Raw genomic sequence first — 12,508 nt, forward strand, 5'->3', positions numbered from 1 at the left:
ACATGTTTACCATTCTTAGCTTAGTATAACCAGCACGGATGCTTACAGCATACCAATGCTCTTTAATACTTGATCTATTGTTGAGGTTTATGTTCCCATTTTCTTCAACAGGGAAGACTAGTAGGCAGTGAGAAAGACTGGCATGATGATCTGATGTGGCGTTCAAAATCAAGTGAGAATAGGGGGTGAACAGACCAATGCACACCTATGTCAACACATTTACATATCTTGAGGGGGAATGTTGATAGCCGATGACAGATACAATGACCATAGACCATATAGACTGATTTTCCATGTCATAACTTTGAAACACAAAGTCAGTATCACATAGAGAAAAATACAAGATCTGTCCATATTCTGTCAAAAGGGTAAATAAATAAGCTCATCATAGGCATAACACTATAGACAATGATGCTTGTTGCCATGGATACCACAAATATATACTGTAGAAAAATATGGACATGTGGTCTATGTGATATCACCCATAACTTTTTAATGAGACCCCCAAGCCTTTCCTTTCTGTATAATAGAGCACTTTGCATCTCTATCAAGGAACCCATGAGAAGTAATGACGTCCCCATTGACACCAGGCCTAATGTTTGAATAGCTGTGGTCATGGCTCAACGTCAGACACCCTCAAACCCACTAAAATGAGTAACTTAAAACAACTAATCAGAAAAATCTCTCTGAACTTTTTCTCTAATTGACCTTATTAGCACCAAATTATGAACATGTAACTAAACATGAAACTCTAATTTCTGCCCGAGAGCTTTCTACCCACAAAAAAAGAATGAAGAGGACATTTTCTCAGTGTCCTGGATGATTGATGATTGCTAATCTAATGGGGAGAGATCTTACGTTTTATTCTAAAAATGGTGTGGATAGGAGCTTTCGACCTGGGAAACTTTTTTGCAGTCAAGATTAAATGGTATTAAATAATACTGGCCATCTAAAGGCACTCCTGGCTTTAGCCTTTGGCCACAGTGGCGGCTGCTGTCATCTCTACGAGGCATTTATTTACTGTACATGTTGTGAAAAAGTAACCAAGCAGCTACCATATGATTTAACTTTAACACAATTATGGAATGATAGATGCTACTTCAATGTAGTGTCATCATCATGTGAGAAAAACTGATCTAATATCATTAGAAATTGAACAACGAAATTAAATGGGATGGGGGTTTCAGATCTATACATGTTAGATCCATGTGGATCAAATAAAATTAATAAAATATATGGCCAGGTTCAGACTCCTGTCTGCATACCTTACTTTTGGTCTGCGTCTTCTTTTCTTGGTTTTTGGCATAGCCCCTTAATTCCATCTCATGTACATTTTAATGCTACAACAGCTATGGATTTTGAGACCATAGTGATTTTCTGACATTGTGGATTTTCGAACAACTTGTGTTTGTCCCTTTCCTGTTTAACATGACAATATACGTGTGTAAAAACAAAAAGCCTGCTCAGTAAGAAAATGCTTTTACCATTTGGGCGTGGAAGAGCTTGATCGGTCTGCACAGAGCTACAACATCAGCCCCATACAACACCTTTGGAACACACTGGAACATCGACTGTGTGCCAGATCACCCAAACATCAGTGTTGTACCTCACTAATGCTCTTATGTCTGAAATGGAACAAATCCCTGCAGCCAGATTCCCAAAAAATAATCTCATTTGTCAAATATAGTATCATAATGTAGAAAAACATGTACCCGCAAGCTCCCAGAAAGCCTTAAGAAATGGGGCATGAACTTGTTGCCATGGAAGTCAGATGGGCAGGTAGAAAGCCAGGTACTTTTTAAAAATTTACCCCGAACACAACTCGTCCTATTAAAACCTTCTTTGGGTCTTTCAGTGTTAGTGGCACGGAGCCACTAACACTGCATGTGCTACTTACTCTGCCTGTGTTCCAAAAGAGTATTTGTGTATATTTTGGGCAATAACCTATCAATAAAACATCGTGTAATACAATGTTTCTGTTACTTTTGAAAAGTACAGTTAAATGGACTGAAGTTAAACTGATACTTTATAATGTACAGTTGCCTTCAGCTGGCAAACCGGTGCATGTAGGCTCTTTTGGTAAGGCTATGTGAAGAGGGAAAGTCCAATTTCTCTGCTACTGTTGGCTGTACTGGAAATATTATTGCTTCAGTGGAGAACAAAAAAATGAAATCAAAGGAAAATGTGTTGTCAATGTATATGAAAGCTCACTTTAAAATCCTGACAACTTTTCTTTCAACTACCAAAATGCTATTGAGCAAGGCACTTATCCACAAGCTTTACCAGTGGACCCTGTCAGTAGAGGCCTTGGGCAGACCTGAACCTATGAAAACCAGAGGTCCCAAAACAAACCATAGCCCACTGCGCTCTGCTTAGGCTTTGACTTCAAACCATTTTTAGAATTACTTTCCAAGCAAAGCACAGCTGTTCTGATTGTGACTTGCTTGAATAATTTCTTACAGTGGCCTCATTGTTTAATTGTATTAATGAGAAACCTAGCTTTGAAGACTCTTGCACAAAACGTGCGGTTTGTTTATTCTGCATGGGTCTGCTGCACGCAGGGTTGTACTGCTCCAATCTTATTTTGACTGCAGTCATTTTCACACAGTTGTGATAAACTGCATGAAATTGCATTAGGACTCAGGTCTATGTTTCATTATAATGTTCCTGAGTCCATCTTGGTTGTGAGTAATGGTGGAATAAGGATTTCATCAATTGCTGTAGGATATTACAGTGGAAAGAGAATCAATGCAACAGCAAAAAAAAAAGCCTAGCATGTTGGATTTTGCCTCGTTCATCCTATCCCTTTTCCACCAACGCAAAATCGGGGCCGGTGCCCAATCGGGAACCAATAATTTGGTTTTCCACCGCCAGGGAGCCGGTTCCCGGTGGAAAAACAATGTGGTTCTTAATAGGTTCCCAAGTTGAACCAGCTGTGAACCGGCTCTAGCACTGGCCCGGAACTGGAACCTGGTATCGTTGGTGGAAAAGGGGGTACTAGTAAGTTTTATGATGTGTTCATTGATGGTTGCCTACTGGAGCACCAATCACCAATCAACCTTTGATTTGTGTAAAAAGTGTTAAAAGTCATCTCAAAATACAAAAATACTCAACACTTAAAGGTCACCTATTATGCAAGGTGCAATTTCTCATGGTTTTTCAACATAAATATTGGTCCCTGGTGTGACTGGAGACACCCAATGGAGGCTATGAGAAAAAAAAACTTCTGCCTCATTCTCTCCACCTCCACCTTTCTGTTAACAGATTCAGATTATCAGATTTCCCTCCCCTTATTATGACATAAGGGTAGAAGCCATACCCCCCCCCCTCCCCATTCCCAACATAACATAGCACTACCCCCACTTTTGATAAGCACAACCCAAGATAGCCCTGAATCCAACTGGCAGTTATATTCAGGGACAATAAGAATACACTGGGCTTTTGACCATTGTGCTTAAAGAGACAAGCTCTAAAACAGAGCTTTTCAGACAGAGGCTGAAAATAGTAGATTCAGCCATGGCTCTATGATAAAAAAGGTGTTTTTGGACACTACACAGTTTCTAATAGAAACCCAAATCACTATTTTGAACCTGAAAATGAGCATGATATGTGACCTTTAAGTTATGGCTCCTTTTTGTTTTGGGTATGTATTCCCAGACCTATGATGACCTCTACAGGAGTGGGCCAACAATAAAGGACTGGGGTTTTACTGGTTAGCTCAGACTGTGACATCTTCCTATTAACACAATAGGGAACACTTGTTGGAGAACCCTTAGCAATCTTTGATTTCCTGTAGTCCTTTAGTACCACGACAGACGTTCGTCCCTTCATCTCTTTCTAGTTAAAACATCTAGTCTCAGGCCTAATGAGGAGAGCTGCATATGTTTTCTATTGTGCAATGCTACAGCTCTACTGTTTGTAATAAATGCCATTTCGCTGACCAGTGTCTTTACAGTCCGTACTGTACACAGTGGTAAAAACTGCTACATTCAGTGAACACAATACCTTTTCACAGTGATTCAACCCTATCTTGAGTTTCCCAAACCAATCTGGAATTCTCATGGAGCGTGACGTTTGGTTTTTGACAAGGTAAGAGCTTTCATTGCGTGGCTATTTTCACCCTCCCCACCACCATCTCTCCTCGCTCTCACGTTTTGTCGAGCTTTCTCTGGGATGCCAACAGGACCTCTGAGCATGAGTTTAGTGGTGAACACTTGCATTTTATGTAATTCAGTCACCCTTGTCCTTGTCCCCCATCAGTCATTCCCTTCCTCATCGTCTCCTTTGCCGCCTTTGCTGAGGCGCTGGAAGCAGTGGACTGTGGAGGCCAGGAAGAAGCTGGCAATGATGGCCGCCACTGAGACGCAGATGCCTGAGAAGATGACGATGAGGATGTCGGTGAGGGAGAGGATACCACGGCACTCCCGGAAACTGTCCTCAGAGAGGAAACTGAGGGGGACACGTCCACCATCCAGGGGCAGGGAACACTCTATCGCCTCCATACCTGGTAAGAAAAAGCAATGAAAAGAACCTGCTGGCAGACAACCAAGACACTGGACTTTCTCAATTGAATGTCTGTATCAACAGCCTCCCACAAATCCCATAAACTGCAATACAAAATGGGTGGGGTGTACCAGTGGCCTGATGTTTAAGGCGCATAGCACTTCAATCTCATACTAGATCTTTATTTGTAATTGTATGGGCCTTTTGTTACAGGTACTGGTGAAAAGATTAAAACAATCCAGTAAACTCTTCTTTGAGTACTAAGTCCATGATTTTGAAGGTGACACCAACGTCTAAACACTGCACAGCAGTCTATATTGGCTCAGCAGCTCTGGAAATGAGGGTCACCCCTCAATGATCTCTCGAGTAATAATGAAACATTAATTATATGCACACACTCAAACAAACATGCACCCACTCACATGTGCACGGCACACACACACACACACACACACACACACACACACACACACACACACACACACACACACACACACACACACACACACACACTCTCTCTCTAAATTACAGACTCCTATCATTTCCAGGAGTAATTTTAAAAGTAATTTAAAACAGTGAAGCTTTGATTATTCTCCTGGATGGCTTCTTCATAGTACATATTACAAACTGGGGGTCTGCACATGTCCCAGTTCTACACATGTGAACTAAACTGCTGGCCCATGGAGACTACCTGTGTGGCTCCCCCAGATGCAACTATTTAACCCAAAGGATAACCAGGAAATTACATTTTTATTTTATTTTACGTGCATCTGTAATAGTCTCTACAAGCCAGGGTAAATGGCCATTGTTTTACTAAAACAACAAACAGAAACAAAGTGTTGCATTTTTGATAGAAATGCACCTGCACGGTTACACCTTGAAAACATTTTGTCCCCTGTGTAGAGAGAGGCACTTTATCCTGATTCCTCTGTAGCACTGCTGCATCCGAGTCACATCATTGTCAAGCGTTCATGTGTGTGTTTAAGCATGTGTGTCTGCGTGTGCATGTGTGTGTGTATTTTCCCCGTATGTGTTAGTCACTGTAGGACCAGAAGGGGTTTTCCACATGATAAAGGACTAAGTGACCTCATCGCTTGGTGATATTCCAGTCACGTGGCGCTACAACAGGCAGCCAGACTCATGCTCATACAGCCATGCAGGATACAGGCAGTCAGACAGGCACTCACACACACACACACACACACACACACACACACACACACACACACACACACACACACACACACACACACACACACACACACAAACACTGCTCGTTTACAGACAGGGACACAAATAGGACATCATTAACACACTCTTAAATACAGCCGTGCAGAAAATAGAACAGAAGTACAACCAATTAAATATATAAACATAACGGTAAGTGAATAAAGACATACTGTATGCACATGCAAATACGTTCACATGGACATAAAACACATACAAACATACAGTACATACATGCACAACAGCGTATGTTCACAAACACATGTGCAGGTGTACACATGCGGGAATACGTGTTTAATTAAATGTGCAAATTTATGTATTCAGGTGCACGTAATTGCACATGCGTGTTTTGCATCGGATACAACACACACAGGGGATTAAATGAAAAAAGAAAGGTAGGCCAATAAACATGTCGACAGGAACACAAAATGGCAACACAGAGCTGCAAGCTGGACACAAACACACACCGTTCTTATTGTGGCCAGAGCCATAGATACAAAATGACTGCAAGATAATGTCCTTTGAAAAAGCCCTGCACAGAATCCTAAACACTTCCATTAAATTGAACTTGATGTGTGTTTGTGTGCGCATGCGAGCATAGTGTAACAAGGGGCTTCACTTCACTGAGGAAGGATCCTAGACATGGTAAGCTTGTGTTAGAGCATCAGAGATACTGAAGGGCTGAATAGATGATGCTGCTCGTTCAGTTTTACCTGACATATACGTATTAGAAGGCAATTGTGTTTACAGTACCTAGGTTGCTGGTTGTTCTCTCACTTTTTTTTTTCAAATTTAAGAACCACAACAGTCCAGATACACACTAACAGAGCGTGTGATGATGTCCACTTATCCACAATACTGAGATGAGTCATTGTTTTTCAAGTTATCTCAAAGTAGACAGTAGCCAAGACCATTTTCTGCTGGGGGATTTGTTCAATGGTAAATGGTGGTTTACCCTCAATGAAAACCGCATGAGGGGTTAAGCCTCGATTAGGACTTCATCAAAACCGTTGAGTAATCTATAGATTCAAGAGATAAATATCAGTGTTAGACAGCTTGCTAATCATAGCTAACCCCCTAACTGTGGACATTGAAATTAAAGACCGCCTGCTGCCACCGGTTTGAGCCCACGGTAAGCCGCTTAGAACAAGTCAACTTTACGTCACGGCATGGCCAATCAGCACGCCGAAGAGCCACAAAGTGCGGGGAACAATGGCCAGTTTACTTTCCCCTCGTTGCCAGATTTTGCCGATTTGGCACCAGCCCACGGCCTGTTCCGATCTGAAGCGATATTTCAGCATGCACAGTGTGGCTCTGCTGTGACACAGAGTTAGCTTGTTTTCTGTTAGAATGGTAAACCCTATAAAACATTTTTTATTTTTCCTCACATTTCTTCATCAACCATTGTCCCACCTTGCCACCCTCTGTCTTAATTTTACGGACTCCCTTTCAAAAACCCCTGTCTGCTTTGACAGGTCCCTGACCTGGCCTGAGTATGCACCTCTTGCCAACTCCAAACACAGGTGGCCCTGTTTCTGGTGTTGCACATCAGCTCTACTGGCATCTTGGTACCCAGGGAAGCAAAATAACCAAATTTAGCTTAACTGCTAACGTGTATATCAACAACTCCATGGTTGTGTAAATGATTTTAAATGAGGCTCAGCATTCACACAGCATCTCTGGACATTCTTCTCTCTTCTCCTCTCTCTTTCGTGGGGTGTGCCAACACAAGTACTGATTTGCGCTACCATGGCAACTGTTGAGCCTGAACCCAGGGGTGCAGTTTTATTCTAGTGAGCCCTGGCTGTGACCTTTTAACTACCAACACATCTAAATGGCTTGCTAAATGACCTAGACAACCCCAAAGAAACTGACTGGGTTATCTTATTTCAGCATTTGTATGCAGTTACTAATCATTTTCACTGAACTTATGTTCTTACAGTAGGCTATGTACAGTTGTGAGGTACTTTTTAATCTTCTATAATCTATGAGATTTTCAAGACAATATTGTACTTTTTAAAACTGCAATCACCTCTAACTTTGTAAATTCATATTTTGAATAACTTAAATAGTTAAGATGTGTTGTATTGTTATAACAAATGACCTGACCTGACAACTATTTTCTACTCAAATTCTGACTCAGTTGTGCAGCTGAACTGGTTTTTGTCTGTGTTGCTGTGAACCCCAGACACAAAGTCCTAACATCAACTGGAAAAAGGTTGTTGTTATCGTCCAGTTGCCTGCAGACAGAAACAGGAGGAAAAATATATCAGGCCATAGACCATCTTTGAACAGAGGCCACCTGTTATCATGTGACTGATGTCCCACGAAGGTCGTGATGAGCAAACTCTAGGTGTCGCTGAAGGCTGTGAGTTACAGTTGAAAGTTCCAATGCAAGCTAGGAAGTTGAAGTCATTTGAATGTTTTCCAGCTATTTGAACATTTCTACCACATGGCATCACACACATACTTGATTGTTAGCCCATGGGAAATCCCTTGATTGCACATCCAATTAAAGTTATATCTCTGTCAGTAGTAAAGTGTTAGAGGGTCCTAACAAACAGATCAGGTTTACCCTAGTTTAGTGCATACAGTACTATGGTAGAGTAGGCCTATCTGTCAGTATTTGGAGAGCTCCATAGTGTTTTTGCACTGTTTGTGTGGGTGTGTGAGTGTGGGTGTGCTGTTAAAACAGTTACCATAACATACGCCTTCTGAGACTGTATATTTGATTAAACATTGGAGCACATGGTAAATGGTGAACAGTATCAGGTATACATTATATGGTCATATACTCATTCAGTTAACCAGTGAAGACTACGATTCAGGTCTGTAACATGTACCATTTCATTTCTCAGTAAGAGGAAATAAGAGCATTGGCCCTTTTTCGTTTTTAGCATTACATTTCTTAACACATTTGTATGTTATGCAAGAGTGTTTATCTGATTGTGAGTTAGGTCTGTGTCTATGTCTTAAACACACAACAACGTGAGTGTGGTCAACTCTGCAATTGCAAATTGCATCGTTGACTGTATAAATGCATGTTACTGTATGTAACTATGGCTTTGTCTCATCCAATGAGTCCTGAGACAACAAAATGTCCTGTTATTCTCTACCATCTTGGTACTAACAAATAGTGTGAGAAAATATTTTGTCCACCTCTAAATACAATATGATGGAGAACTGACAGTCACATCACTGTAACCAACAAGGTTTGTTTTTTGTATTATTTTCATTAATTCAGTGGATTTCCTTCAATCTAATTGAAACTTCTCCATAAAATGTACGTCAAATGAGTAAATGTATCTCTTGGAAAGGATTTGATTTCCTCTGTTCATGGATGTGCATGGGACAAAGCCAGCAAGTTCATACTTTAAGCAGCTTATGCCTTACCCTTAGGGAGCTTGTTGCTGTTCTCTGTCAGCCACATAAACAGGTTGGCAAAGTGGCAGTTGCAGATCCAGGGGTTGCCTTCCAGTCGCAGCATCCGGAGAGAGGTCAGGGACTCCAGGACAGTGACGTCCAGCTCAGTAAAACCATCCCCCTCCAGTTCCAGATCCCTTAAAGAAGTCAACCCTTTGAGAGCGTCTCTGCCTATCATGCTTAGATATGGGTTGTTACCCATTCGCAGTTTGATTAGACTCCTGGACTCCCCAAATGTCCCAGAGGGGATTTCTGTCAGGTTGTTGCTGCCTAGGTCCAAGTAAACCAACCTAGAGGTGGTACTCAGGGTCCCTGGCTCCAGCTGGGAGAGGGTGTTATTCCTCAGGTCCAGGTAGACCAGGTCGCTGTAGAGGACCAGGAAGTCAGAGGGGATCCAGGAAATCCAGTTGTTGGAGAGCATGAGACGGCGGACGTCCAGGGGGATGGGTTCCGGTACTTTGGTCAGACCTTGGCCGGTGCAGTCCACAGTGTGGTGGTCTGGACACATGCAGCTGGATGGACAGTTGTGGCCTCGTGCCAGCAAGGTGGAGGAGATCAAGGCAAGGAAAGGCTGCAGCCAGTTAATGCATGGTAACATTGTCGAGGGGGCGGCAGCATTAATCAGGAGGCAGGGGTCTCGAATGGGGTGAGAGGGGAGGTCGGGGACACAGGACCAACAGACAGATGGAGATCACAGGAGGGGAAAGGGGAAAGGAAAGGTTATGACGATGTAGATTCAGCGTGCTGCAGGCATCCCTCCATGCTCTCTGCCCTGCGAAGCGAGAACAACCCGAAAAGCCATCTTGTAGCGAGGGAGCGCTGTATTCCGGGAGACAAAAAGCAGTCTGGATCAAAAAGCAGCCTGCTGGCTTTGAGGGGAAGAGAGGGGAGGGGCAAGAGAGAGAGCGTGCGAGAGAGCAGGGAGAGCAGGAGTACAGGGGGGATGTGGAAGAGCAGAGGATTAACACAGAGGTAAATAGAGACTAACGAACCAGATGCGAGGAGGAGGCGGGGTTTTCTGGGTAAGCCACAAGACATGTGTTTGTGTATGTGTATGTGTGCGTGTCTGTGTAGACGAGCAGGGGCAGCCCTCCATGCCTCGTTAGTCAGCTACTGAGGTAAACGGACTGCCTGATCAGCCAAGTAGAAAGACAGTGAGAGCCCACACCGACTGACATCCCGTGTGTGTTGTGGATTGATGTCAGTGCCTCCTCTTCACACGGACAAACCTAAGTGAGGACGAGGATGCCATCGCCATCTGTGACTCACATGTGACGCTGTGAAATACGTTTAGCAGCGTCACATACACAGTCTTCTGGAATCACTGTCGTTTCCTCCCTTCCTCCGGTTTTATTTTGCTCCCCTCTGCTTCACTGAAATGATGGGGATGGAAAAGAGGTACATACTCAGCCTGTCACCATGACAACAGTGTCTTACTGTATGTATTGGGGCATGACCAAAACAGTTATGCAACAGGCCAATATCCTTATTGGCGAGCTAATATACTGTAAGTATTCTGACACAAACTCATAAAGGCCTGTGATAATTCAATTACAATCACACAATTTTGCAGTTTAATTGTTAAAGACACAATTTTTGTTTTCTCATTTCTCAATTCTCTCCATTTTTATATTCCTCTCACAGAAAAAAAACCTAACTTTAGAAAATAATAAAGAAACAATACATTTTTGGCACACCCACATTTTGTAATTCAATCAATCTGAAGTAAACAATTTACATTTACTAGTCAATATTTACCTCAATATTTGCACCCCAGAATTATTGCAACAATCAAATAATCCTAATTTACACACATAGCTTGTTTGGCCTTCCAAATTGACACTTCTTCTGTGCTTGTGCCAAGAACACTTCCAAATCCCATTCTTGCCAACATCTCTCACCCTTTGTTGCAGCCTACCCTTTCTTAACTATGTGGCAATGTTAATAATAACGTGTTCTACAATTCCAATGTTCACATACTCGTAGGTTTACTTTTCCCATGATAATTTGTTTCTTATTTAAAATGATAGGATCAAACCTCCTCTCTTCTATTCCTTATGCTAACACTCAGTACTCTAACTCTCCTTTGCTCTCTGCAGCATGTTCTGCCTTTATTTTGTTTTTGTTTTCCCGCCAGAGTTCTTATATTTTCTTTTTGATTAATACTTTACCTTCTCCTTTTCCAAATGGAATATCGATTACCTTCATATTACCTTCATCATAATTAGTGATTTTATTTCAGCCATCCTGTCAGCAAATGTGTTAGCACTGAACACCATGTGCAGGTGCACCATAAAATTCTGCAACTATTTCCAAATGATGAATTCTGAATAGATCTTAAGCATGAGATAATATCTTCCCTGAATGTATTCCTAGCCTGAATACTGAGATGCTGCAGAGTCTATCCACAGCCCCACCCTATGTTCTCACTACTTCCACCCACTTAAGAGCAACGACCTCTGCCAATAATGTATCTGTTATTCTGTTCCAATTCTGAATTTGAAATTGTGAAATGTACGTATACCTCTGTTCCTACACGATTTGTTAGACTTTTGAGGCATCAGTGAATATCTTTAAGAAAAGACAGTTTCTTTCAATACTGGCGTACGCAATGTCCTATTTTGCATCAGTTCGAATCTCTCTCTAGCTCCATAATTCTAAATCAACTGTAGCCTGAAGGAAAAACCGGTGGAACATAACTTATTGAAGAAGGGGAATGAAAACTAATTTCTTCGATATCCCATCAATCATTTCGAACATTCTTAGTGATGTTTCCATCCCAACTTCCTCACAGACGAACCCAATATGTTAATGAGCATTATTTCAAGTTGTACTCATTGCACTAATGCAGCTTTCGGAAGCTTTGTTTTGCAATCTATCAAATTAACTTCATTGAGATGTCGCTGCTGCCCCATAAACTAAACATCCATATCAATTGCTGATCTAATCAGGGCCGTATAAATCCATACATGCCTGTTTATCTTCTGTTAGATTGATTACTTGTTTACATTTTGTTTTTAGTTATTCAATATGAATCTTCCATGTGTTTCTTTTATCAAGACAAATTCCCAGGTATTAAAATTGCTTGATCTTTTCATCTGGGCAGCTGATACCTGTATAGTACATTTCAGAGGACTTGTTGAATGTCTAAATCCCCAATTCTATGACCAATGTTCTACCTTGTATAAACCTCCATAATCTTTCTCTACACACGTGTCATACTCCCCCTGATGCAAATAGGACCATCATCTGCATATAAAGATGAACATATATTTTTGTCTAAATTCATAAAAACATCCTTGATCATAATTTGAAATACCACTGGACTAATGACACTTCCTTTAGGGATTCAGCT

At 41.7% G+C, this 12,508-nt stretch overlaps 1 protein-coding gene across 1 annotated transcript; it reads right to left on the reverse strand.

Moving 5' to 3' along the window:
- Positions 1-4,256: 4,256 nt before the first annotated feature.
- On the reverse strand, positions 4,257-9,751 carry lrrc38a (leucine rich repeat containing 38a; the record flags this gene model as incomplete). Its single annotated transcript, XM_080031301.1, has 2 exons — positions 4,257-4,504; positions 9,124-9,751. The coding sequence occupies 2 exons, from the start codon at positions 9,749-9,751 to the stop codon at positions 4,257-4,259; spliced, it is 876 nt and encodes a 291-aa protein (XP_079887427.1).
- Between the last annotated feature and the right edge of the window lie 2,757 nt (positions 9,752-12,508).

Source organism: Ammodytes marinus (assembly GCF_949987685.1).
Source record: "Ammodytes marinus genome assembly, chromosome: 7".
In the NCBI taxonomy this organism is placed as follows: domain Eukaryota; kingdom Metazoa; phylum Chordata; class Actinopteri; order Uranoscopiformes; family Ammodytidae; genus Ammodytes; species Ammodytes marinus.